Genomic DNA, 27,834 nt, shown 5'->3' on the forward strand with positions numbered 1-27,834 from the left:
ACAGAAACCCTTCACTCCCTTCCAGAATCCTGAGACATCAAAGCTTTGATTTCACACACAGAATATAACAAACAAATGCAACGCATAGCCGTGACACAGTCAATGCACAATCAAATAAAGAATGAATAATACTTTTAAATTAAATTACAAAAAAAGGGGGAATGGAAACATCTGGGGCAGACAGGGGATGCATCTCAATAGTCTAAAACAGATTCCTCTCCTTGTCTCCTCTACTTGTCTCCTCTCCTGCAACACAACAGCATAGGTGTTGTAGTCCCGTGTAGCTCAGTTGGTAGAGCATGGCGCTTGCAACGCCAGGGTTGTGGGTTCGATTCCCACGGGGGACCAGTATGAAAAATAAATGTATGCACTAACTGTAAGTCGCTCTGGATAAGAGCATCTGCTAAATGACTAAAATGTAAAATGTGTAAACAATATGGCTATGGTTGTTTTTCACCTCTCCACTCCTTTCAGATCAGTGCAGATGGAGGAAAGGAGACAAGGAAAGGAAGCCACTTCAGAATATTTCCCAATGCCCATTGTCACCTTTGATTTAACAGACAGGATATTTGGCTGACGAAACTGGCTCATGATTTGTTTGTTTTGAGAGGACATGGTGAAATGTAAATGTAATAACGTACAGTACTACCGATGTTCGCCGAAGGTACGAGAGCTGGGGAGGTGACTGTCGTTAGTCACATGCAATGTCCTCTGAGCTGAGGGAATAACAGCATGACAGACAGAAATGTCTAGCCATAACAAGAGAAGCAAGGATCAAACAGAGGTGCCTGGGAAGGGTGAGGGACTGGGTGATGGACTGGGTGAGAATGAGAGAGGGTGAGGGTCTGAGTGGGTGGGAGACATGCCTAACAGGAGTGATCACGGGTTAGGGTACAACATGATTGGGGTGCTGAATGAAAGTGAGGGGAAAATGTGGGGTAATACCTGATGATAGGGACAGAGGACAGACAAGGGAGCAATAGGATAGGGTAGGGTGCTACGGGACAGTAGGGAGTGAAGGGTTAGGGTAGGGGGTGATGGGTTAGGGTGCTATGGGACAGTAGGGAGTGAAGGGTTAGGGTAGGGGGTGATGGGTTAGGGTAGGGTGCTATGGGACAGTAGGGAGTGAAGGGTTAGGGTAGGGGGTGATGGGTTAGGGTAGGGTGCTATGGGACAGTAGGGAGTGGAGGGTTAGGGTAGGGGGTGATGGGTTAGGGTAGGGTGCTATGGGACAGTAGGGAGTGAAGGGTTAGGGTAGGGGGTGATGGGTTAGGGTAGGGTGCTACGGGACAGTAGGGAGTGAAGGGTTAGGGTAGGGGGTGATGGGGTAGGGTGCTACGGGACAGTAGGGAGTGAAGGGTTAGGGTAGGGGGTGATGAGTTAGGGTAGGGTGCTATGGGACAGTAGGGAGTGAAGGGTTAGGGTAGGGGGTGATGGGTTAGGGTAGGGTGCTATGGGACAGTAGGGAGTGAAGGGTTAGGGTAGGGGGTGATGAGTTAGGGTAGGGTGCTATGGGACAGTAGGGAGTGAAGGGTTAGGGTAGGGGGTGATGGGTTAGGGTAGGGTGCTATGGGACAGTAGGGAGTGAAGGGTTAGGGTAGGGGGTGATGGGTTTGGGTGCTATGGGACAGTAGGGAGTGGAGGGTTAGGGTAGGGGGTGATGGGGGACAGGGCCTGTGAATCTGAGATGGTAAACTCACAGTAAAGGTACAGTACTCTGTGTTGATCATTCATGCTGCTGAGAAAATGAAACAAAGTAGAAGAACAAACAACAATGCCGAAAATAAGTATATCTCCTCTCCTCTCTTTCCTCTCCTCTTCCCCCTTAGAGCAAGGACCGTCTTTAGATCAGGTCTCTCCAACCCTGTTCCTGGAGAGCTGCCCTCCAGTAGGTTTTCGCTCCAACCCCAGTTAACTAGCCTGATTCAGCTTATCAACCAGCTAATTATTAGAATCAGGTGCGCTAGGTTAGGGTTGGAGTGAAAACCTACAGGACGGTAAATCTACAGGAACAGGGTTGGAGAGCCACGATTTAGATTGTTCGGTTTGCTGCACCGCTGTGCCAGTCTCCTTCCTTCTGTAGCACCAGAGTATTATTCTCGTCACATCGAGTCCTCAACAGAGACAGATGGAGGTTAGTGCTTTTCACTTCAGCTCGCTCTTCTTCCAGCTTTAAAATGTCCACTATGCCATACAAGACGAAGCCAGCCCTTTGGGCCCAACCTGCACAATGTTGACACAGACAAAAAAATAAATATTGACCCAGAATCAGAACATTCAGAATCAGAATCTTCTATCCAGAATAAAAAACGTTCAGAATCAGGTTTGAAACTGTAAGAGAGTTATTGGTGTTCCAGCGGCTGGTAGTTGGTCTGTAGATTCTATAGTTGAAGACTGGGCAGGAGAAAGCCGAGCGCAATCGTGGATATAGCATAACATGATTAGAATTTGAATACTATCAGAAACTTGAACATACAATCATTCTTTTGTTTTAAAATGTGTAAAGACTATTCTAAAAATTAAATATATTTGGTATAATGCAGGCATATTTAAATATATTAGAAAGCTTCTTCTCAATTCTACTTCTGGCTGATTATTGCACTGCTGGAGCCCTATTGCACTTAAATCCATCAGTTTCAGGTTAGCTGTACTGTATGTCTAATATGGATGAGCAGAGTCTACACCATTAAAACTAAAATCGGCCATTTTGTGTCACAACAGAAGCCACTGGTCACTGACTGGGCATTGTGCAGGTTGGGCCTATGAGGGAGTGACCTCATCAACATGAGACAGACAAACCAATAGGAGTGTTTCCTTCATTCAATTAAAGTTATTTCATTGTGCCAAGTTCCTATAGCTTGGACTCTTAGATTTGGAGTAAATAACAATATTTTGCATTCTGGAGATGCCACACGCCTCTCTCAGCCAGAGAGCTGTGTCCTTCCAGCGAGCGTTCCTATAGCTCCAGGTCAGGTCAAGGTCAAACTCTGGGGTGAAGGGTCAGGGGAGGTGCCTTTAGGGGTCAAAGGTCGCTCTAGGTCTATCATGGGATATGGTGTCAGATTGGCTTTCATGTGACCCGGATGAGCCAGCTGCCCCTCACTGTGGTCACTGAGGTAACGAGGGGTGTGGGCTTAGCGAGAGCAGAGAGGTGGGATGTAGGAGGGGGGAGGGAGAGTGACTTCAGGAATTGGGTGTTTGTGTGTGCAGGGTTGGGGGGGGGGGGGGCAAGAGTGATCAGTTACAGTTTCTGCTTCCCTGAGATGATGCTGCTGTAGAGCTCCTGGTGCAGTGCCACGTAGCCCCCCCTGCTGGGTTCCAGGAAGTACAGCTTGTCTGATCCCATGCTGGGGTCAAAACCTTCCCGCCGCATGTCTGTCTTCTGGAATTTATAGGTGCCTAAGGAGGAGGAGTGAGTGAGAGAAGAGGGATGTATTAGAGAATGGGCTACTTTGGGGCTCATATTCACATAGTCATAGAGGGTTGAATTAGAGACTCAAAATAGGACTGCTGATATAGGATCAGTTTTGCCTTTTAGATCACTATGAATAAGATTATATGGACAGAGGGGACCTAATTCTAGATCCGCACTCCTACTCCATCACTTTTTTGAATAGAGTCCCTGACCTCCCCCTGAGGAGAGGATACAATATACACTGAGTGTATTAAACATTAGGAACACCTGCTCTTTCCATGACAGACTGACCAGGTGAATCCAGGTGAAAGCTATGATCCCTTATTGATGTCACTTGTTAAATCCACTTAAAATCAGTGTAGATGAAAGGGAGGAGACAGGTTAAAGAAGGATTTTTTAACCTTGAGACAATTGAGATATGGATTGTGTATGTGTGCCATTCAGAGGATAAATGGGCAAGACAAAAAGGTTTAAGCGCCTTTGAACAGGGTATGGTAGTAGGTGCAAGGCGCACCGGTTTGTGTCAAGAACTGCAACGCTGCAGAGTTTTTCGCGCTCAACAGTTTCCCGTGTGTATCAAGGATGGTCCACTACCCAAAGGACATCCAGCCAACTTGACAACTGGGGGAAGCACTGGAGTCAACATGGGCCAGCATCCCTGTGGAATGCTTTCGACACCTTGTAGAGTCCATGCCCGGACGAATTGAGGCTGTTCTGAGAGCAAAAGAGAGGGGGATGCAACTAATGTTTTATATACTCAGTATATAATGGAAGTAACAGATACTGTATAATTGATACATGTCCAACTGAACCCACCTGTCTTGTTGACCTCTTTGAGGAAGCGTAGGAAGACGGGTCGTGCATAGGGTGGCAGGGCTTTCTCCAGATCCTTCCCAAACTTCTCCAGGTCTGTAGATCTCTCTGGATCTGCTATGGCGGCCATCCCAGCCTTCCCCTCAGCGCCTGAGACAGACATGCAACGGAAAGATACATACATTTATGATTGTATAAAGCACTCAGCCTGTAACAATGGACCCCAACCTGCTATAGGGGTCTGAGAGTTAGAAAGTCACACAGTGCCCTCTGCCACCTGACACACGCATCAGAAAACATACAGTGCCTCAGAAAGTATTCACACCCTTTGACTTTTTCCACATTTTGTTGTGTTATAAAGTGGGATTAAAATGGATTTAATGGTAATTTTTTTGTAAATGATCTACACAAAATACTCTGTCAATGTGGAAGAAAAATTCAAACAAAACAAATTAAAATACAACACTAATATATCTAATTTACATAAGTATTCACACCCCTGAGTCAATACATGTTAGAATCACCTTTTGGCAGCATTACAGCTGTGAGTCTTTCTGGGTAAGTTTCCAAGTGCTTTGCACAACTGGATTGTTCAATATTTGCCCATTATTCTTTAAATAAAAAATATTCAAGCTCTGTCATATTGGTTGTTGATCAATGCTAAACAGCCATTTTCAAGCCTTGCCATAGATTTTCAAGCCAATTTAAGTCAAAACTTTAACTAGGCCACTCAGGAACACTGAACGTCGTCTTGGTAAGCAAATCCAGTGTATATTTTGCCTTGCGTTTTAGGTAATTGTCCTGCTGAAAGGAGAATTTGTCTCCCAGTGTCTGGTGGAAAGCAGACTGAACCAGGTTTTCCTCTAGGATTTTGCCTGTGCTTAGTTCTATTCCATTTATTTTCATCCTAAAAAACTCCCTACTCCTTGCCAATGGCAAGCATACCCATAACATGATGCAACCACCATGCTTGAAGATATGAAGAGTGGTACTCAGTGATATGTTTGGGGAAAACACAACACAACGCTTTGTATTCAGGACAAAAAGTTCATTTCTTTGCCACATTTTTTGCATTATTACTTTAGTGCCTTAGGATGCATGTTTTGGAATATTTTCCTTCTTTTCACTGTCATTTATGTTAGCATTGTGGAGTAACTACAATGTTGTTGATCCATCCTCAGTCATCTCCTAACACAGCAATTAAACTCTGTAACTGTTTTAAAATCAGTTACAGTTAGGAAGGGTGCCTGTATATTTGTAGTGAATGGGTGTATCAGTACACCATCCAAGGTGTAATTAATAACTGCACCATGCTCAAAAGGGATATTCAAATGTCTTTTTGTTGTTGTTGCCATCTACCAATATGTGCCCTTCTTTGCTAACCATTGGAAAACCTCCCTGGTCTTTGTGGTTTAATCTGTGCTTGAAATTCACTGCTTGACTGAGGGACCTTACATATAATTGTATGTGTGGGGTACAGAGATGGGGTAGTCATTTAAAAATCATGTTAAACACTATTATTGCACAAAAAGTGAGTCCATGCAACTTATGTTACTTGTTAAGCAAATGTTTACACCTGAACTTATTTAGGTTTGCCCATTGTGGGGTATTGTGTGTAGATCAGTGACACAAAATCTACATTTTATTTTAAAAAATGTAATTCAGTCTGCAACAACAAAATGTGGAAAAAGTCAAGGGGTGTGAATACTTTCTGAAGGCACTGTATGTAATAGAGTGGAGGTGCCATTACTAGACAAATTACGGTAATCCTGTGAAAAGTAAATGCCTTCCCTTTATATTCTGAAGAAAATATAAATGCAACAACTTCAAGATTTTACTGAGTTACAGTTCATAAGGAAATCAGTCAATTGAAATAAATTGATTAGGCCATAATCTATGGATTTCACATAACTGGGAATACAGACATGCATCTGTTAGTCATAGATAGCTTTAAAAAATAAAAATGGGCCTCAAAATGGGCCTCAGGATCTTGTCATGGTATCTTTGTGCATTCAAATTGCCATGAATAAAATGCAATTGTGTTCGTTGTCCATAGCTTATGCCTGCCCATACCATAACCCCATCGCCACCATAGGACACTCTATTCACAACGTTGACATCAGCAAACCGCTATCCCACACGACACCATACACGTGGTCTGCAGTTGTGAGGCAGGTTGGATGTACTGCCAAATTCTCTAAAACCACGTTGGAGGCGGCTTATTGTAGAGAAATGAACATTACATTATCTGGCAACAGCTATGGTGGACATTCCTGCAGTCAGCATGCAAATTGCACGCTCCCTCAAAACTTGACATCTCTGGCATTGTGTTGTGTGACAAAACTGCACATTTTCGAGTGGCCTTTTATTGTCCCCAGCACAAGGTGCACCTGTGTAATGATCATGGTGTTTAATTAGCTTCTTGATATGTCACACCAGTCAGGTAGATGGATTATCTTGACAAAGAAGAAATGCTCACCAACAGGGATGTAAACAAATTTGTGCACAAAATTTGAGAGAAATAAGCTTTTTGTGCATATGGAAAATTTCTGGGATCTTTTATTCCAGCTCATGAAACCAACACTTTACATGTTGCGTTTATATTTTTGTTCAGTGTAAGAAGGTGGTATAGTCCCCTCAGCGCATGATGCACCAGAAAACATTTTAGATGATTTGTGATACATTTATCACTGACAATTAGACAATTAGTTGATGGTAACTGGCATCTAATGACTGTAAGTCGCTTTGGATAAAAGCGTCTGCTAAATGGCATATTATTATTATTATTATTATTATCTACATCCATCAAGTAATTCACAACTGTTGTAAGAATCAAGGAGACAGTTGGATTTGCCTTGAAAACATGCTGTAGTGATGACGTCATGGGCCACACATCCCAAACCCGGTCTGCTGCTGCTCAGTGCTCTTCACATTACGACCAGTAGGCTACACGGTTAACAACATCCTTGAAATAGAAAATGCAAAGCAAAGCACACACCCTTGATAATCCATTGAAATTTACAACACTATCCCACTGGGCACACACTGGTTGAATCAACTTTGTTTCAACGTGGAATAGACGTTGAATTGACGTCTGTGCCCAGTGGGATAGTTCTTCTTAGGCACTTTCCTCTCCTCCTCTCACCAAAACTGGGGATCTGGGGTGAGTTTCCCTTAAGCTTTGTAGCTAACGTGGTACTTTATTTAATCTCGACCACGCCGTCCCACACCACTCGTAAAACAGCAAAGGGCTTCATTTGATGCATTTCGTTTGTTCACACAGAAGAAACATCAATTGTTACTCTCGTGGTGCCAGGTTAGCTAAAAACCTTTCTTTGGGGAAATTATAATGCTCTGTGTATCTGAGCTGTTGTACCAGTTTGGGGAGGGGATGAGTGCTATTGTATCAGTTTGGGTAGTGGGGAGGGGATGAGTGCTATTGTATCAGTTTGGGTAGTGGGGAGGGGATGAGTGCTATTGTATCAGTTTGGGTAGTGGGGAGGGGATGAGTGCTATTGTATCAGTTTGGGTAGTGGGGAGGGGATGAGTGCTATTGTATCCGTTTGGGTAGTGGGGAGGGGATGAGTTTGCGCAGTTGTTTGATTGGTTTTGGTGCCATGATAACAAAGACTATGTCCCCATTGTTGTAAATTGAAAATCCATAAAGACATTGCTGGAAAAAGAGCTGTGTGATGGCCTGGGGTGGCACTGTACCTGGCACCTCCACGCCATAGACTACCACGTCCTTCATATCCAGCAGACGGCTCAGGGTTCCCTCTACCTCGGTGGTCGACACGTTCTCTCCCTTCCAACGGAACGTGTCCCCTGTACGATCCTTAAAGTACATGTAACCATACTGGTCCATGACTAGGACGTCGCCTGGAGGGAGAAAACTAACAGATCAGTAACAAAGCTGTGCGTTTGTAAAGTACATGTAACCATACTGGTCCATGATGAGGACCGCCATTCTTTATTTATTTAGCCAGGACAGTCCACTCAGTAACAAATACCACTGTTTTCCAGACAGAGAGTCAGCTTTGACTGGGCCAAGGTTAAACTCAGTAGTAGATACCTCAACACCTCACTGTCAGAATGTGTGAGGGAGAGAAAGAGAGAGACAGAAAGACAGACAGCCAGACAGAAATATAAAAGTCTATAAAGTTTAGTAGCCTCTCACCTGAGAGATAGGCAGTGTCTCCCTTCTTGAAGACACTGTTAGCCGTCTTCTTGCTGTTGGCTCCTTCGTTCACGTAGCCGTCAAACCTTCTCAGGGGGTCTTTCTGATTGATCCTGCCTACCAACTGGCCGGGCTCACCTAGAGAGAGAGAGAGTCTATTACATAAAACAAAAGGCCTGACCAATACAACGTCAGCAAAAATAACAAAATGTTTCCTTGGTTTTGCAGGGGATGCAGAATCCATCTGGGCCTCTGATAGGTATACAGTATATTTTCTATAGGTACAGTATGCTATATTCAGTACTGTCGGTGAGGGTTTTGGAGTGCCAGGTGGATCGGGTAGAGGCGACGTCTGTGAGTTGGCTGGGCTGGACATTGCAGAACTTGAGGTTGTGTTTAAGGTTGTCTTTGAGGAGCATTTTGGGTCGTTCTGTCTTCTGGTGCCCCTGCTGCAGCTCCCCAAAGAAGATCCTTCTTGGGAGACGGTGTTGGGGTATCCTGATGGTGTGGCAGATCCATCTGAGCTGTCCCTTAATGATCTTAGCCTCAATGCTGGTGCTGTTAGCTTTCTGTAGTACCTCCTTGTTGGATACCTCGTCTTGCCACCTTATACCCATAATAGATCTCAGAGATCGTGTATAGAATGTCTCCAGCTGTTTGACGTAGTGACTTTCACAGCCATACAACATAGTTGTGATGACGACCGCATTGCAGATTTTCATCTTTGTGGAAAGAGTGATGGTGTGATGGTTTAGTATCCTGTTCCTCAGCCTTCCCAATGACTGGCTTGCTTTCTGAATTCTGCTAGTTATTTCTTGTGCGAGTGAGCCATCTTTGGAGATGGTGCTCCCCAGATGCCGGGGAGCAATGGGTTGAACAGGGGTGATTGTTGACTGAGGACTACAGTTTTTTTCCAAGCTGATGGTAAGACCAAAACTCTTGCAAGCTTAATTAAAGTTGTCTGCCAAAGACTGGAGGTCTGCCTCTGTGTGCGCAAGTAGGGCACAGTCATCAGTAAAGAGGGCCTTACGGACAAGATGTTCTTGTGTTTTGGTCTTTGCTATGAGCCTGCGCAGATCGTAGATTGAACCATCATCCCTGTATCTGATGTAGATGCCTTGGTTGAACAGCACCGAGCCCAAGATACATCCTTGCTTGATGCCGTTAGAGATGGGAAAAGCTTCAGAGATATCACCACCACAGCGGATCTGGCCTTGCATTCCATCATGAAGTAGACGGATGATGTTGACTAGTTTTTGCGGGCAGCCAAATTTGTGGAGGATCTTCTATAACCCCTCTCTGTTTACCGTATCAAAAGCCTTGGTGAGATCTATGAACATGCAGTAGAGGTCCATGTTTTGCTCAATACATTTTTATTGTATCTTCCTGATGGTAAATATCATGTCCGTTGTTCTGCGACCAGGCCTGAATCCACATTGCGCTTCTGGAAGGTTCTCTTCTGAGATGGAGGTTAGCCTATTGAGGATGATTTGGGCAAGGATCTTGTCAGCTATGGAGAGAAGTGACATTTCTCTATAGTTGCCGCAGTCTGCTTTGCTGTCTTTGTTTTTATACAGGGCAACAATGGTAGCATCCTTGTAGTCCTGGGGCACTTCCTCGGTTTCCCAGATGCTGGTAAAGATGTCATGGAGTACTTCTGTCGCAATTGGGCCAGCTGTCTTATAGAGTTCAGTAGGGATACCGTCTTTGCATGGTGCTTTCCCCGAGCTCATGCTGATAGCTTTTTCAGTTTCCTCGAGTGTAGGTGGTTCGTCCAAGTGATGTTGGATGGCTTTTTGGGGCATCAGGTTTATGGCTGAGGGGTCGACACTGGATGGCCTGTTCAGGAGATTGCTGAATGGCTCCACCCACCTCTCTGCAATACTTGTTTTGTCTCTGAGGGGGGGTTTGCCATCTGCTGATCTCAGAGGTGATGTGCAAGACTTCACCGGTCCGTAGATGGTTTGGTGCAGTGTGTGTCTGCATACATTTGTGTGCGTTCTGCTAGTCCCTCCCACCATTGATCTTGCATTGATTGGAGCAGTTTCTGCACTCTTTGCTGCAAGTGTTTGAACTTCTCTCTTGGAGGCAGATAGGGGGTTGTTTTGGAAAGACAGGAATGCAGCGTTATTTTTTTCAGGAGCATCATAATTTCGTTGTTGTCATTGAACCAGTCTTGATGGGTTCTCTTTTTAGTGCCAAGGATTCTTGTTGCCGATTCCTGTACACAGTCTCTTTGAACTTCTCAAATTCTTCCGAAGGCGTATCTGAGGGGATCATGCAGTTTGCAAGTTGCCTTGCAACTGAGCCCTGAGGTGTGCATCTTGCAGCTTCCGGACATCTGGGGAAGGTCTAGATTTTTCGTGTCGCCTTGGGTGGTTTGGCACGATGTGCATGCCAAGGATCGCTCCGACCATTCAGCACTCTGTGCCACGCATGGCTCTTGTAATCTTGACATCCATAATGTCACACAATGATACACTGCTCAAAAAAATAAAGGGAACACTTAAACAACACAATGTAACTCCAAGTCAATCACACTTCTGTGAAATCAAACTGTCCACTTAGGAAGCAACACTGATTGACAATACATTTCACATGCTGTTGTGCAAATGGAATAGACAACAGGTGGAAATTATAGGCAATTAGCAAGACACCCCCAACAAAGAAGTGGTTCTGCAGGTGGTGACCACAGACCACTTCTCAGTTCCTATGCTTCCTGGCTGATATTTTGGTCACTTTTGAATGCTGGCAGTGCTTTCACTCTAGTGGTAGCATGAGACGGAGTCTACAACCCACACAAGTGGCTCAGGTAGTGCAGCTCATCCAGGATGGCACATCAATGCGAGCTGTGGCAAGAAGGTTTGCTGTGTCTGTCAGCATAGTGTCCAGAGCATGGAGGCACTACCAGGAGACAGGCCAGTACATCAGGAGACGTGGAGGAGGCCGTAGGAGGGCAACAACCTAGCAGCAGGACTGCTACCTCCTCCTTTGTGCAAGGAGGAGCAGGAGGAGCACTGCCAGAGCCCTGCAAAATGACCTCCAGCAGGCCACAAATGTGCATGTGTCTGCTCAAACGGTCAGAAACAGACTCCATAAGGGTGGTATGAGGGCCCGACGTCCACAAGTGGGGGTTGTGCTTACAGCCCAACACCGTGCAGGACGTTTGGCATTTGCCAGAGAACACCAAGATTTGCAAATTCGCCACTGGCACCCTGTGCTCTTCACAGATGAAAGCAGGTTCACACTGAGCACGTGACAGACGTGACAGAGTCTGGAGACGCCGTTGAGAACGTTCTGCTGCCTGCAACATCCTCCAGCAAGACCGGTTTGGCAGTGGGTCAGTCATGGTGTGGGCTGGCATTTCTTTGGGGGGCCGCACAGCCCTCCATGTGCTCGCCAGAGATAGCCTGACTGCCATTAGGTACCGAGATGAGATCCTCAGACCCCTTGTGAGACCATATGCTGGTGCGGTTGGCCCTGGGTTCCTCCTAATGCAAGACAATGCTAGACCTCATGTGGCTGGAGTGTGTCAGCAGTTCCTGCAAGAGGAAGGCATTGATGCTATGGACTGGCCCGCCCGTTCCCCAGACCTGAATCCAATTGAGCACATCTGGGACATCATGTCTCGCTCCATCCAACAACGCCACGTTGCACCACAGACTGTCCAGGAGTTGGCGGATGCTTTAGTCCAGGTCTGGGAGGAGATCCCTCAGGAGACCATCCGCCACCTCATCAGGAGCATGCCCAGGCGTTGTAGGGAGGTCATACAGGCACGTGGAGGCCACACACACTACTGAGCCTCATTTTGACTTGTTTTAAGGACATTACATCAAAGTTGGATCAGCCTGTAGTGTGGTTTTCCACTTTAATGTTGAGGGTGACTCCAAATCCAGACCTCCATGGGTTGATAAATTTGATTTCCATTGATACTTTTTGTGTGATTGTGTTGTCAGCACATTCAACTATGTAAAGAAAAAAGTATTTAAGATTATTTCATTCATTCAGATCTAGGATGTGTTGTTTAAGTGTTCCCTTTATTTTTTTGAGCAGTGTATGATCTATCAGCTGCCAGTGCTCGGATCTTGGGTGCGTCCATGTAGTTTTGTACTTGTCTGCTTGCCTGAAGCAGGTGTTGGTGGTGGCGAGGCTATGCTCTGAGTAGGAGCCCATGGTTCCCACTCCATCTTTGCCAAATCACTCTTTGTCAGTTAGTGCCATCTTTGCCCACAATGGAAATACACTTTTAAGCTTTATTGTGTTATTCTTGATGATTTTCTTAAAATTGTATGTGGAGGCATCACTAGCTGGTTCACCCTTATGTATGGATTTTAAAAATGGTCTAATAAATTCAAATCAATCAAACCCTGGCATTGAAGTCTCCAGAAATTATTCGTTTGTCACTCTGGGGAGTTGATTGGATGATGTTGTCTAGCTCGGAGTAGAACTGTTCTTTCACATTGTCAGGGCTTGGTAATGTAGGTGCATAGGCACTAATTATTGTGGCGTGCCTGGTCTTGTTGAGAGGAATCCTGATTTTCTTAAGCCTCTCATTTATGCCGGATGGTAAGTCATGCAGGTGCCTGAGAAGGTTGGTTCTTATGGCAAGGCCCACACCATGTACTCTGTCCTCATCGTTTGGTTTGCCTTTCCATAAAAACCTATAGCCACCTACTGGTTCAGTGATGGTGCAATCGTCAGCTAACCTTGTTTCACTCAGATCTGCTATGTCGATCTTACATCTGCTCAGTTCCCTGGACAGCAAGGCAGTTTCTCTCGGGACATGGGACAGAGTTTTTGTCCATCATTGTTCTAACGTTGTACGCAGCTATTACGAGCTGCTTTTTGTCTGGTTTTTCATTTTTTGTTTATATTGCTTGTGTTTCTACCATTTAGGAGATGATCTGCCAACCACGGTAAGCTGGCCAGATTCAGTAGGGCAGGCTATTTCTAGGGCACTTTTTCTAGCCCCTTCCCTAGGTTAGGGTGAGCAGTGCTGTCCTAAAAAGGGCTGCTCAGACATCCAGGGTGCTGCCGAACATCATCTCTGTCCTGGTTACGAAGATGAGTGGCCAATATCCTGGATCGACTACATGCAGGTTCGTGGCTACAACCGCCAGTGATCATCTCCACATTTCGCGTCGCCATTCCCCCATCGCTGTAGGGCTTTTTTTGGGGAGAAGTGGTGTTAGCACAAGTTACCCCTGCGTGAGTTGCTTATAGTGGGAGAGCTGTTGCACTGGGACAGTCCCACTCTCTCGGCGTCTGAAACTAGGGCCCAGAGGCACGGTAAACGTTACGGCTGGAAGCTTCTTCAGCTGCAGTGGATGGCCAGGGACACGTGTGTCCTGCCCTTTTGCACTGCACATTGCATTGTTGCTATTTAACCCATAGGTGGGGTAGTGGTTGACGGGTGCCAGGGCGTGTCTGCTCACCAGCGGGTCTGCACACCTCGTCTCTGGGGCCCACTACTGCTCAGAGATCCCCTGTAGTTTAGCCTGGGGTCACTTGATACCCAGTTACCGTGTGTTGCTTCAGTACTGTATAGTATACTACAGAGCAGGGATGGGCAACTAGTGCCCCCCCCCCCCTCGACAAAGACATGATCAGCCTATCATTTTAATAGTAGGTTTTTTGAACAGTGAGACACAGAATAACAACACAAAAAATCCAGAAAAACGAATGTCACAAATGTTATAAATTGATTTGCATTTTAATGAGGGACATAAGTATTTGACCCCTCTGCAAAACATGACTTAGTACTTGGTGGCAAAACCCTTGTTGGCTAACACAGATCAGACGTTTCTTCTAGTTGGCCACCAGGTTTGCACACATCTCAGGAGGGATTTTGTCCCACTCCTCTTTGCAGATCTTCTCCAAGTCATTAAGGTTTCGAGCCTGACGTTTGGCAACTCGAACCTTCAGCTCCCTCCACAGATTTTCTATGGGATTAAGGTCTGGAGACTGGCTAGGCCACTCCAGGACCTTAATGTGCTTCTTCTTGTGCCACTCCTTTGTTGCCTTGGCCGTGTGTTTTGGGTCATTGTCATGCTGGAATACCCATCCACGACCCATTTTCAATGCCCTGGCTGAGGGAAGGAGGTTCTCACCCAAGATTTGACGGTACATGGCCCCGTCCATCGTCCCTTTGATGCGGTGAAGTTGTCCTGTCCCCTTAGCAGAAAAACACCCCCAAAGCATAATGTTTCCACCTCCATGTTTGACGGTGGGGATGGTGTTCTTGGGGTCATAGGCAGCATTCCTCCTCCTCCAAACACGGCGAGTTGAGTTGATGCCAAAGAGCTCGATTTTGGTCTCATCTGACCACAACAATTTCACCCAGTTCTCCTCTGAATCATTCAGATGTTCATTGGCAAACTTCAGACGGGCCTGTATATGTGCTTTCTTGAGCAGGGGGACCTTGCGGGCGCTGCAGGATTTCAGTCCTTCACAGCGTAGTGTGTTACCAATTGTTTTCTTGGTGACTATGGTCCCAGCTACCTTGAGATCATTGACAAGATCCTCCCGTGTAGTTCTGGGCTGATTCCTCACCGTTCTCATGATCATTGCAACTCCACAAGGTGAGATCTTGCATGGAGCCCCAGGCCGAGGGAGATTGACAGTTATTTTGTGTTTATTCCATTTGCGAATAATCGCACCAACTGTTGTCACCTTCTCACCAAGCTGCTTGGCGATGGTCTTGTAGCCCATTCCAGACTTGTGTAGGTCAACAATCTTGTCCCTGACATCCTTTGAGAGCTCTTTGGTCTTGGCCATGGTGGAGAGTTTGGAATCTGATTGATTGATTGCTTCTGTGGACAGGTGTCTTTTATACAGGTAACAAGCTGAGATTAGGAGCACTCCCTTTAAGAGTGTGCTCCTAATCTCAGCTTGTTACCTGTATAAAAGACACCTGGGAGCCAGAAATCTTTCTGATTGAGAGGGGGTCAAATACTTATTTCCCTCATTAAAATGAAAATCAATTTATAACATTTTTGACATGCGTTTTTCTTCATTTTTTTGTTGTTATTCTGTCTCTCACTCTTCAAATAAACCTACCATTAAAATTATATACGGATCATTTCTTTGTCAGTGGGCAAACGTACAAAATCAGCAGGGGATCAAATACTTTTTTCCCTCACTGTATACTATAGTACACTAAAACTGACCAGGACTGAGAGAGTATTATTATAGTATACTAAAACTGACCAGGCCTGAGAGTGTATTCTATAGGTATATTATAGTATACTAAAACTGACCAGGCCTGAGAGAGTATTCTATAGGTATACTAGTAGTGACGTACCAGGGCCACAGGGGATGCAGACGCCATCGGGGCCTCTGATTAGCTCCATGGTCTCCTCATCTACCTTCACCAGTCTGATGGGGTAGATGAAGGGGAGGATCTGGCTGTTGAAGCCACACGCTCCTATCTGTAACACAGAGACAATACCATACTGTTAACGTCAACCCAACTAACCCTGACCCCAACTAACCCAACTAACCCTTCTCCAGTCTGATTGGGTAGATGAAAGGGAGGATGTGGCTGGTGAAGCCACACGTTCACGTAAATAAAACAGAGACAACGATATGACAACAATATAATACTGTAATGTCACCTCAACTAACAGCACTAAAACTCTGTTCAGCTTTACAGCAACTGTTTCACGCCATAGCTCGGATACAGCATGCAGTCCAAATTCAATACAAAGTGACATCACTGACCACTAATACCCTAACTTTTACTCCTGAGGATGAAATACTGTGTGTTTTTATGTGCTTTGAGAATTGAATTGAGAGCCATAATAAAGATTAACACTACACAGATGGTGTTGATTCCCTGGGACCACACACTATAGAAAAAGCAGGCCCTCAGAGCCAAAATGTCTGCCAACACCATAAGATAAACTATGAGAGCGTCGTCATTGGCTTTCAGCTCTTTGCTGTGAGATCCAAAATGTCCTCCTAGTGCCTCACCATGTTGTCAAAGTTTCCCAGGCTACAGTTGCACTCTGTGGCTCCGTAGAACTCTGCTATCTGTGGCACATTGAAGCGAGAGGTGAACTCCTCCCAGATGGACTGGCGCAGGCCGTTACCGAGCGCCATACGGACCTTGTGTTTCCCCTCTATGTCCTTTATCGGCTGGTTCAACAGGTACCGGCAGATCTCCCCGATGTACTGGACAATCTGGGGATCAGAGAGACAGACAGTCAGTGAGCCAATCAATCAGTGAGTCAATGAGTCAGTCAGACAGACAGTGAGTCAGTCAATGAGTCAGTCAGACAGCCAGTCAGTGAGTCAGACAGCCAGTCAGTGAGCCAGTCAGTGAGTCAGACAGTCACCAGCACAATGAGACGAGGGCGTATAAGTGAGGAACCCACACCAATCTACAGATCTAACTCTTATTTTATTATGCCCCAAATCTACTTGAGTCAGTTACCGATCACTGCACCTGTACACAGCCTTTCTGAAATTTGCCCACCCAACTACCTCATCCCCATATTGTTATTTATTTTGCTAATTTGCACCCCAGTATCTCTATTTGCACATCATCTTTTGCACATCTATCATTCCAGTGTTAATATGAAATTGTAACAATTTTGCACTATGGCCTATTTATTGCCTTACCTCCATAACTTACTACATTCGCACACACTGTATATATTTTCTGTTGTATTTTTGACTTTATGTTTTGTTTACCCCATTTGTAACTCTGTGTTGTTGTTTTTAATCGCACTGCTTTGCTTTATCTTGGCCAGGTCGCAGTTGTAAATGAGAACTTGTTCTCAACTGGCTTACCTGGTTAAATAAAGGTGAAATAAATAAAATCTTTGGGTACTTCTGAAGAAAAACAGAACACGGTCTTCTAATGCCGTCTACTACCCTCTGCAGAGCATTACTTCTGGTTTATCAGATTTGACTACTTTCACCACCTGAACAGATTTTTCCCAAAACCCTAATCGTAAACCCAAATATCCTTGAGCTATCGCTGTAGATAAACATCAACACAGTTGAACACTACTTTCAACAGCGCAGTAACCCAAAACATGCATCTTCTCTCTACTGATCTCCTATTCTGTACAGATGTACAGTGAGGGAAAAAAGTATTTGATCCCCTGCTGATTTTGTACGTTTGCCCACTGACAAAGAAATGATCAGTCTATAATTTTAATGGTAGGTTTATTTGAACAGTGAGAGACAGAATAACAACAACAAAATCCAGAAAAATGCATGTCAAAAATGTTATAAATTGATTTGCATTTTAATGAGGGAAATAAGTATTTGACCCCTCTGCAAAACATGACTTAGTACTTGGTGGCAAAACCCTTGTTGGCAATCACAGAGGTCAGACGTTTCTTGTAGTTGGCCACCAGGTTTGCACACATCTCAGGAGGGATTTTGTTCCACTCCTCTTTGCAGATCTTCTCCAACTCATTAAGGTTTCGAGGCTGACGTTTGGCAACTCGAACCTTTAGCTCCCTCCACAGATTTTCTATGGGATTAAGGTCTGGAGACTGGCTAGGCCACTCCAGGACCTTAATGTGCTTCTTCTTGAGCCACTCCTTTGTTGCCTTGGCCGTGTGTTTTGTCATGCTGGAATACCCATCCATGACCCATTTTCAATGCCCTGGCAGGAGGTTCTTCAAATCAAGATTTGATGGTACATGGCCCCGTCCATCGTCCCTTTGATGCGGTGAAGTTGTCCTGTCCCCTTACCAGAAAAACACCCCCAAAGCATAATGTTTCCACCTCCATGTTTGACAGTGGGGATGGTGTTCTTGGGGTCATAGGCAGCATTCCTCCTCCTCCAAACACAGCGAGTTGAGTTGATGCCAAAGAGCTCGATTTTGGTCTCATCTGACCACAACACTTTCACCCAGTTCTCCTCTGAATCATTCAGATGTTCATTGGCAAACTTCAGACGGCCCTGTATATGTGCTTTCTTGAGCAGGGGGACCTTGCGGGCGCTGCAGGATTTCAGTCCTTCACGGCGTAGTGTGTTACTAATTGTTTTCTTGGTGACTATGGTCCCAGCTGCCTTGAGATCATTGACAAGATCCTCCTGTGTAGTTCTGGGCTGATTCCTCACCGTTCTCATGATCATTGCAACTCCACGAGGTGAGATCTTGCATGGCGCCCCAGGCCGAGGGAGATTGACAGTTCTTTTGTGTTTCTTCCATTTGCCAATAATCGCACCAACTGTTGTCACTTTCTCACCAAGCTGCTTGGCAATGGTCTTGTAGCCCATTCCAGCCTTGTGTAGGTCTACAATCTTGTCCCTGACATCCTTGGAGAGCTCTTTCGTCTTGGCCATGGTGGAGAGTTTGGAATCTGATAGATTGATTGCTTCTGTGGACAGGTGTCTTTTATACAGGTAACAAGCTGAGATTAGGAGCACTCCCTTTAAGAGTGTGCTCCTAATCTCAGCTCGTTACCTGTATAAAAGACACCTGGGAGCCAGAAAGCTTTCTGATTGAGAGGGGGTCAAATACTTATTTCCCTCATTAAAATGCAAATCAATTTATAACATTTTTGACTTGCGTTTTTCTGGATTTTTGTTTTGTTATTCTGTCTCTCACTGTTCAAATAAACGTACCATTAAAATTATAGACTGATCATTTCTTTGTCAGTGGGAAAACGTACAAAATCAGCAGGGGATCAAATACTTTTTTCCCTCACTGTATCTTACAGTCTCTGAGCTACTGGGAGTCAGCTAGCACTGTCTGTGTGTGTGTGTCTGTGGCTCACTGTGCAGTTGTACTTGGCACAGTCTTCCCAGAATCGGGAGGCAGAGAACTTCTTCTTGATGACCACCGTCATGCCGTGGATTAGACACTGCCCCACTCCGACTATGTTACCTGGAGAAGACATGCACACGTGTTCCAGAAACAATTACAATGGGCATACATACAAACACTGACACAGAGATCAGACACACACACACACCAGTGTTACCTGCGGAGTGGTAGAGTGGAAGGCAATCGTACAAAACGTCATCAGACGTCATACCGAAGCCATAGTACACCAACGCTGCCATGCGGTAGTACCTGTCGAACCCAGGAGAGAGAGAATTAGAAGACAGGAGAAAAGAGAGAGGAAAGGAGTGGAAGAGTGAAAGAGATAAATAGACAAACACTCATCTTTGAAGAAGAGCTCATGAGAGACAGACACAGACGAGACACACAGAGACAGAGAGACACAGAGAGACACAGAGACAGAGAGACACAGAGACAGACACACACAGAGACAGAGACAGAGAAGGAGCTCCTACCTGCTGTGCACCACGATGGCAGCTTTGGGCATCCCAGTGGTCCCAGATGTGTAGATGTAGAACAGACGATCTGGAAGACAGAGAGATTGGGACAAATCAATATACACATACAACAGACAAGGGAAAACCCTGTAAAAATAACAGACATACAATAGCAAACAGCGGAGAAAGCAGTAAAACTATGGGCTTGATCTTGAAATACTCCCGAAATTGCAAATTCAAACAGGTTCAATCAAAAGTTTTTGAAAGAAAACTAAAATACTATGAGTCCAGGTCTGGCTTCTTATACACTGACTGAGTGTGATTGGACATATTGTTTGATTGACTGACCAGTGAAGCAGCGGTCTGGGCGGATGGGCAGGTGGGTGGGGGCGGCGTCCAGTAGAGGCTCCAGGCACTCTGTCCCCGCAGGGACACATTTGGGGTCCCAGTCCCCTGAACACAGCATCTGTACTGTCTTCCCCATGGAACTGTGGACCTCACACACCGCTGGAAGGAAGGAAGAAAGAAAGAAAGAAAGAAAGAAAGAAAGAAAGAAAGAAAGAAAGAAAGAAAGAAAGAAAGAAAGAAAGAAAGAAAGAAAGAAAGAAAGAAAGAAAGAAAGAAAGAAAGAAAGAAAGAAAGAAAGAAAGAAAGAAAGAAAGAAAGAAAGAAAGAAAGAAAGAAAGAAAGAAAGAAAGAAAGAAAGAAAGAAAGAAAGAAAGAAAGAAAGAAAGAAAGAAAGAAAGAAAGAAAGAAAGAAAGAAAGAAAGAAAGAAAGAAAGAAAGAAAGAAAGAAAGAAAGAAAGAAAGAAAGAAAGAAAGAAAGAAAGAAAGAAAGAAAGAAAGAAAGAAAGAAAGAAAGAAAGAAAGAAAGAAAGAAAGAATCAAATAAAACCCTTATACTCAGACAGTTCTCTCAGCAGGAATATATGATGACTGACGCAGGTTAGTCAGAGGGATGTAGGGTTTCCAATTACTTAAAGACATAAACCAAAGGATCAATATAGACTTGATACAAATGCTCTATCATCATTCTGAACCGGACCCCACATCTCCATGAAGTCAATAGTCATGTGTCCTTCCTCTGCTTATTATAGATAAAACATAATCTGAAGTTACAAATCAAGATTAAAACTAGCAATTCAAGGAACATTCAGTGAGAGTTTCCCAGACCCAGATTAAGCCTAGTCTTGGACTAAAAAGCATGCTCAAAGAAGACTATCCATTGAAATAGCTTTTTAGTCCAGCACTAGGCTTAATCTACAGTATGTCCGGGGAACGGGCCTTCAGCATGTACAATTTCCTTAAACAAAGATTTCCAGCCCCCTCTCCCTCCCTCCCTCCATCCATCCACTACCTCCAGCCACCTGTCACTTAACCAATCACTCCCTCCCTCCAGCCACCCACTCCAGCCATCCATTCCTCCACCCTTCCACTAACCCCCCCCCGGTCCTCACCCTCGGTCAGCTCGCTGCCGAACACCACAGCCTTAGCGTTTGAGATGGTGACACAGTGCACCAGGGCCTCCAGCCGCAGGTTAAAGTTGATCAGGGCAGCCTCCACTCCTATCTTGGCCATGCCCAGCCAGAGGCCCACGTACTGGGAGCGGTTCTCCATGAAGAGAGCAACCACATCCCCTTCCACGAAGCCCCTCTGGAGCAGCAGGTTGGCCACGCGGTTGGAGTACTCGTCCAGCTGCCGGAAGGACCACTTCTCGCCCGTGCCCTCGAAAATGAGTGCAGTCTTGTCCCCATGGCGACGCACAGTCTCGGCGAAGATCTTAGGGAGGGTGTTTCGTTCCTTCAGGTGACGATTGACGTTCGACTTCACCTTGAGGAGGACGCCTGCCGCACTGTGGAGGAGAGGGAGGTTAAAGAAGGGGTGAGAATCACAACAACTCAAAGAGAACTAAGAGCCTAAAGAGACATGGTGGTAAACTAGCCGGACTTGCACGCCCTAATGAACACAACCCTGACGTTGTTTTCATGGTTTTCCTGACTAAATAGCAGCTGACATGAAGTACAGTGTGATGAAGCAATAAACTCCATTAAGCAATCTATGATTAAGCAATAAAAGGTTTTATTTCTGGGCTCAAAGTTCAAATCCAGAAAAAGCTTCCAATTGACATTGAGAAACAAATAAGCTGATAAAACATCAACCAACTGTAGCATGTACATTTTGCAACTGTGGCAATTCTTGAGCAAACACATTAAATGTCCATTTAAAAATACATTAGTTAGTGCAACAGGGGCTTGGAGATGTAAAATATTGCAACACAGAGGCTTGGTTCACTCACCAGGACAAAGTCTGAATAAGCAATAAAAACATCATTTTCATGAGGATAGACTATAGGTGACATTTTCATAAAGCTATACATGCCTCCTGCAACTATTTCCTGTATGGTTTGAGTGAGAGTAGCACTCTTTGTATTTTACTGTATAGAAGTTATACATTCCCATCAAGGAGTGCAAGTACCCTTTGTAATTATTTATATTCATAAGCTATACAGGTCCATCAAGGTTTGAGGTTGTCCCTCTGAACAGACAGGTTAAACTGAAACCATTCCTTTGGGGTGAGTCACTCAAGGGGTTCGAGGCATCTCTCCAACCGGTGACTACTTCCTCTTCTTAAGTTTTATTACTAAACGGTATAGTAGGGGAAAGGGAAACCCACATGAGTCTGACAATAAGCCAGTCACCACCAGTACTCTTAACACTATTGTGCGGATCCAAACTGTACTGTGCTGGCTCAAATATTTTATTTTCATTGTCCTATCCTGCATGGTTCCAGCAACTATGGTGGATGTCTAACCAGACTAGAGTAGCACAGCTCACCTCGGTTCGGCTAAGTAGTGGGGTATTTCAGTAACAACCGATTCAGAAAAAGGTATGATCCTCACTCACAATAATAAATGATAAGACTTATTCCATTAGGGACAAACGTGTCGGCCACATGGGTTTCATCAGTGTCATAAATGAATCACACATAATAAACCACCCTATAAATAAAATGTATTTATGTGATTTACGGTGCATTCGTAAAGTATTCAGACCCCTTGACTTTTTCCACATTTTGTTACGTTACAGCCTTATTCTAAAATTGATTAAATAAATACAAATCCTCAATCTACACACAATACCCCATAATGACAAAACGAAAACATCTTATTTACATAAGTATTCAGAACCTTTGCTATGAGACTCGAAATTGAACTCAAGTGCATCCTGTTCCATTGATCATCCTTGAAATGTTTCTACAACTTGATTGGAGTCCACCTGTGGTAAATTCAATTGATTGGACATGATTTTGAAAAGCACACACCGGTCTATATAAGGTCCCACAGTTGACAGTGCATGTCAGAGTAAAAACCAAAGCCATGAGGTCGAAGGAATTGTCCGTAGAGCTCTGAGAGAGGATTGTGTCGAGGCACAGATCTGGGGAAGGGTACCAAAAACTTCTGCAGCATTAAAGGTCCCCAAGAACACAGTGGCCTCCTTTATTCTTAAATGGAAGACGTTTGGAACCACCAAGACTCATCCTAGAGCTGGCCGCCCGGCCAAACTGAGCAATCGGGGGAGAAGGGCCTTGGTCAGGGAGGTGACCAAGAACCCGATGGTCACTGACAGAGTTCCAGAGTTCCTCTGTGGAGATGGGAGAACCTTCTAGGACAACCATCTCTGCAGAACCACCAATCAGGCCTTTATGGTAGAGTGGCCAGACAGAAGCCACTCCTCAGTAAAAGGCACATGACAGACCGCTTGGAGTTTGCCAAAAGGCTCCTAAAGACTCTCAGTCCATGAGAAACAAGAGTCTCTGGTCTGATGAAACCAAGATTGAACTCTTTGGCCTGAATGCCAAGCGTCACGTCTGGAGGAAACCTGGCACCATCCCTACGGTGAAGCATCGTGGTGGCAGCATCATGCTGTGGGGAAGTTTTTCAGTGGCAGGCTAGTCAGGATTGAAGGAAAGATGAATGGAGCAAAGTACAGAGAGATCCTTGATGAAAACCTGCTACAGAGCGCTCAGGACCTGACACTGGGGCGAAGGTTCACCTTCAAACAGGACAATGACCGTAAGCACACATCCAAGACGACGCAGGAGTGGCTTCGGGACAATTCTTTGAATGTCGTTGAGTTGCCCAGCCAGAGCCCGGACATGAACCCGATCGAACATCTCTGGACCTGAAAATAGCTGTGCATGGGAGAAACTCCCCAAATACAGGTGTGCCAAGCTTGCAGCATCATACCCAAGAAGATTTGAGGCTGTAATCGCTGCCAAAGGTGCTTCAACAAAGTACTGAGTAAAGGGTCTGAATACTTATGTAAATGTGAGAGTTTCTTATTTTTAATACATTTGCAAAAATGTCTAAAAACAGTTTCTGCTTTGTCATTATGAAGTATTGTGTGTAGATTGATGAGGGGGGAATAAATAAATACATACAAATCAATTTTAGAATAAGGCTGTAACGTAAGAAAATGTGGAAAAAGTCAAGGGGTCTGAATACTTTCCGAATGCACTCTATGACACTGATGAAACCTGTGTGGCCAAAACTTTGTCCCTAATGGAATAAAAATTTATTATTGCAAGTGAGTGCGGAACATACTTTTTTTTCCCTGTCTGACTTTAGCAGGTTGACGCACTACAATCTTCACTCCAAGTCAGTCAGCGCAAAGGGTTCGTATTTTGGTAACAACTGATTCCCCTTCCCCAATCCAGACCCTTCAGATCAGAACATTGAAGCTTTACGTGGGTGCAAGGGGAAGTACCTGTCACCATGGTGAACAGATCACAACACTAGCTAGCTGTGAATGTGAACTCTGGTAACACAGAGAAACCTCAGCATCTCTCGTCTGCTTTGTCTTTGCTCTCTCTCACGTTCAGTCTCTCGTTTGTCCATGGACATTCCTCCATACCTGACTAACTCAACACTCCCTTCTGTAACACGTGAGCTTTTGTCTCCTCTGTGGCACATCCCTCCTTGTCTTACAGGAATGTGCTGCTTTTCTTGTTGGAGACAATTAAACTCCTATAGTCCTAACCATGGTGAAGGTATCTGTTGTTCAAAAGGTATCGGTTGTTTAACGTCATTAAAACCAGAGGAGCACTGACGCACACATTTCTGTAAAACGTGCTTCTGATTGACTTGCAGACAGGTGCAGACAGGTCCACACGGGTGCCCACACAGACACACATCAAACATCCCATAATATACTTCCACTCACTGTACATCTCTGCCGATGGTCTTGGCGAAAATGAGTACGAACTTCCAGCCTCCAGAGCCCAGGTAGAAGATGAGGATGGAAGGGAGGACCTGGAACCAGGGCAGGCCCACCAGGAGACGTAGCAGGAAGAGGAGGACGGTGCAGCATGCCAGGCGCATCATCCTGGAGAGAAAGGAAAACATGTCACAATTCATGTCATCATGTTATATCTGTTTTCTAGACTTATAATGAACAAGAGTCTTGATCAATGTTTCCATATTTCTGAAAACGAGTTAGTCAATTTGGCTAATGCTATCCTATTGCAAAGGACACCTCGCTTCCTTGTTTCCCCCCACAGGCTGTGGGAGGAAACAAACGCTGACAAGCTCTAAAGCTTTATTTATTTTTAATTTTTTTCCCTGTTCTAGCCCAGAGGTTGCACTCGCGATGAACCTGTGGTGTGTGGTGTGTGGTCTTCTCTACTTCCTAGTTGAAAGCACTTGTAGTGCTCTCTGGGTAGGAGTGTCTACTGAATTACTAGCTAATATAATAATACAATAATATGTAAAGTGTACCCTTAAATAGGCCTATAACTTACAGTCTGACCTTTTGCACTAGATGAGTGTCACCACCAGGTACGGTAACTCATTGAACCTTTTACTGCAGTGGGCCAAATCAGGGTCACACAGAGTTATTCTTGGTAGTCTTAAACAAATCAACTTTGAAACAAAAGTATACACTTCAAACACATGGTTATGGGCTTAAAAGAAAAAAGAAGACTCCTGTACCATGTCAGATATAGAGTTGAAATGTATAACATGTTGAGTTTGCATCCCAATATTACACTTTATATACATAACAGAAGACTGAAATATAACAACTGTTATAGAAACACTGGATAATAAAAAAGAAAAAAGCAATTCTGAAAAATATTAATAACATCCCACCCATGAGGCCAAAGGGGGTGCTTTTGGTCATTGACTACAGGAAAGGTCTACGGAGGGTAACTGAAAACACAACTTTTGACATTAGCTACCTCCAAGCCTTTCCTGAGCAGCAATCACAGCTAGGTGGGGTCTAGTAGATTTGTTCTGTTCATCCAGGCTTTTCTCCATCAGGGGAAAGGGGCCTCAAATGTTCGCTGTTCTAAATCTCTACAGTGGTTCTCTCTCTATTCCACATTAATTTTCCTCCCTTTTAAAAGGTGTTCCTATTTATTTATCACTTCCAGATTTAGACCACTACATGCAATTATGGATAGGCCCTATGCTTGTCTGTCTCGGCAAGGTCCAGTTTGTGACTGTCCTGACCAAACGGGTCTTCCTGGCCAGGTACCAGGCCAGTACCACATTCGATGTAAAAACTAGGCCAAAGGTACAACATATTTTGGTAGCAAAGAATTATAAAATTGGCTATGGACCAATAGCGTCATGTCGGTATGCAGCACCAGAGAGAAATGTTGTTTATTATGGTTCCTGTCTGGGGACATCCTGTCCATTTACAGAACAAGCTTGGGCTCACAGATTACATTAAAATTGATTGTTTACTGTCGGACACAGAGACCAGAACCAACACAGAGCCAGAGGACACAAGCGGTAACAATAGTTGCTACCTGATATTGCCAGTGTGAGATTGGAAGATTTAGCTAACGCTAAAGCCATAGGCGTCAACAAGAGCACATTATTCTTACTTACGATATACATTTTCCGTTATGAAGGGGGACCATGATTAGATATGATCGCGTGCGTCAAAGTGCTCATCATCAAGACCCACTCTGCCGCACGAGGGATATTACATGCTCTGGCCAATATGGCAATACATACATGTATAATGAAGTTTAGGCTTTGTCCCTCAATAGAGGGTGAAATATTGCTGCGATTAAATAATATTACTATTTACTTGGCTATAAATCATCCAACATCACAAAAATGGGAAGGGCGTTGAAATATTTGAATGTTTAATAACCTAATAAATCTATAAACTCGATGGTTTAACGCGCCGTAGCACCATTGAAGCAGCAGTACTGCGGTAGTGGTGAGAGAGAGAGAGAGGCAGGCTCACTGCTGATCGGAAATAAAATAAAGAGCTCGACCCATCACCAGCAGCTATGCCATGTGCGCGACCCCACCAAATATAGCCTAATCAGAACCGTTACATCTCCATTCGATCGAACGTACCCGCTGTCTATTTATTATAAACTGATAGTGGCGCGCAACGAACGGCACACTGGATTGGAGTGGTGGCTATTCTGTAGCCTCTATGTATTGTGTCAACGCTGCTGACTGTATCCCGTTGTCTGCCACCCGCACTCTTGGCACTGACAGCTGTATAACATTAGGGTAGGCCTACATAACATAACATAATGGTCCAACAGATTCAAACCTGGTCCATTTAAACGCAGGCTTCCTTCCATACATACATTAATACATACACTGGCAAGGTTGTTAAAGGACAGTTGGGTGAAGCCTGCGCTATTCAGACCTCACTAGGCTAGGCTGCTAAATAGGCTAATAATGGATCCGGAAACTAGACCATTGAGGGATATAAAAATGACAAGTGTTATGATGCCTACCTTGTTTCACGTCCTCCACAAACACAGTAAAGTGCGTATTACACCGGACGTGGAACCCGTTTTGCACAATTCCACCTTGATTGGTTTAGCAAAGCCTTCCACGGCTCTGGCGTCTCCTTGCACGTTGACACACACCAGGGTCTCCGATAACAGCGCACTGCCCTTACTCCGTCGGGGTTATATCAAATTTGCCTACCTCCTTGGTTCGACTTTGCCCCTATCTAAATCATCCGTTCATTCTTATCGCCGGTTCAATTTTTTCAGCTTCATTGTAACCATAAACTCGCTCACTACCGTAATTCGAATGGCCTTATAATTTTCTTAGTTGAGACCGTCCCATCCGTATCCACCGGCATTATGTGTAAGCAGCGATGAGTGACTAGCACTAGGACCAATCAAATGACC

At 44.7% G+C, this 27,834-nt stretch overlaps 1 protein-coding gene across 2 annotated transcripts; it reads right to left on the reverse strand.

Moving 5' to 3' along the window:
• Positions 1 to 3,171: 3,171 nt before the first annotated feature.
• On the reverse strand, positions 3,172 to 27,721 carry LOC311136634 (long-chain fatty acid transport protein 4-like). Of its 2 annotated transcripts, XM_084170829.1 has the most exons (13): positions 27,430 to 27,519; positions 24,879 to 25,040; positions 21,114 to 21,508; positions 20,005 to 20,163; positions 19,675 to 19,744; positions 19,359 to 19,450; positions 19,152 to 19,261; positions 16,380 to 16,589; positions 15,709 to 15,835; positions 8,406 to 8,543; positions 7,943 to 8,107; positions 4,232 to 4,378; positions 3,172 to 3,399 (listed from the first exon to the last, which is right to left on the reverse strand). In XM_084170829.1, exons 2-13 carry the CDS (start codon positions 25,037 to 25,039, stop codon positions 3,242 to 3,244), a joined length of 1,932 nt encoding a protein of 643 aa, XP_084026955.1. In that variant the 5' UTR covers position 25,040; positions 27,430 to 27,519; the 3' UTR covers positions 3,172 to 3,241. The 2 variants fall into 2 exon arrangements, with proteins under 2 accessions (XP_084026955.1, XP_084026956.1); XM_084170830.1 differs by lacking the exons at positions 3,172 to 3,399; positions 4,232 to 4,378 and adding an exon at positions 6,763 to 7,193 and having other exon boundaries at positions 27,430 to 27,721.
• Positions 27,722 to 27,834: the final 113 nt, after the last annotated feature.

The sequence above is a fragment of the Coregonus lavaretus genome (genome assembly GCF_964263955.1).
Source record: "Coregonus lavaretus genome assembly, chromosome: 10".
In the NCBI taxonomy this organism is placed as follows: domain Eukaryota; kingdom Metazoa; phylum Chordata; class Actinopteri; order Salmoniformes; family Salmonidae; genus Coregonus; species Coregonus lavaretus.

Excerpts from the sequence above, each read along its gene's own strand:
- LOC311136634 (XM_084170829.1), bottom strand. The coding sequence starts at position 25,039 with ATGATGCGCCTGGCATGCTGCACCGTCCTCCTCTTCCTGCTACGTCTC. Across the intron at positions 20,164-21,113 it reads CGGCAGCGAGCTGACCGAGG|CGGTGTGTGAGGTCCACAGT; the intron begins GTGAGGACCGGG and ends CCTTCCTTCCAG. Across the intron at positions 15,836-16,379 it reads TGGGAAACTTTGACAACATG|ATAGGAGCGTGTGGCTTCAA; the intron begins GTGAGGCACTAG and ends TCTGTGTTACAG.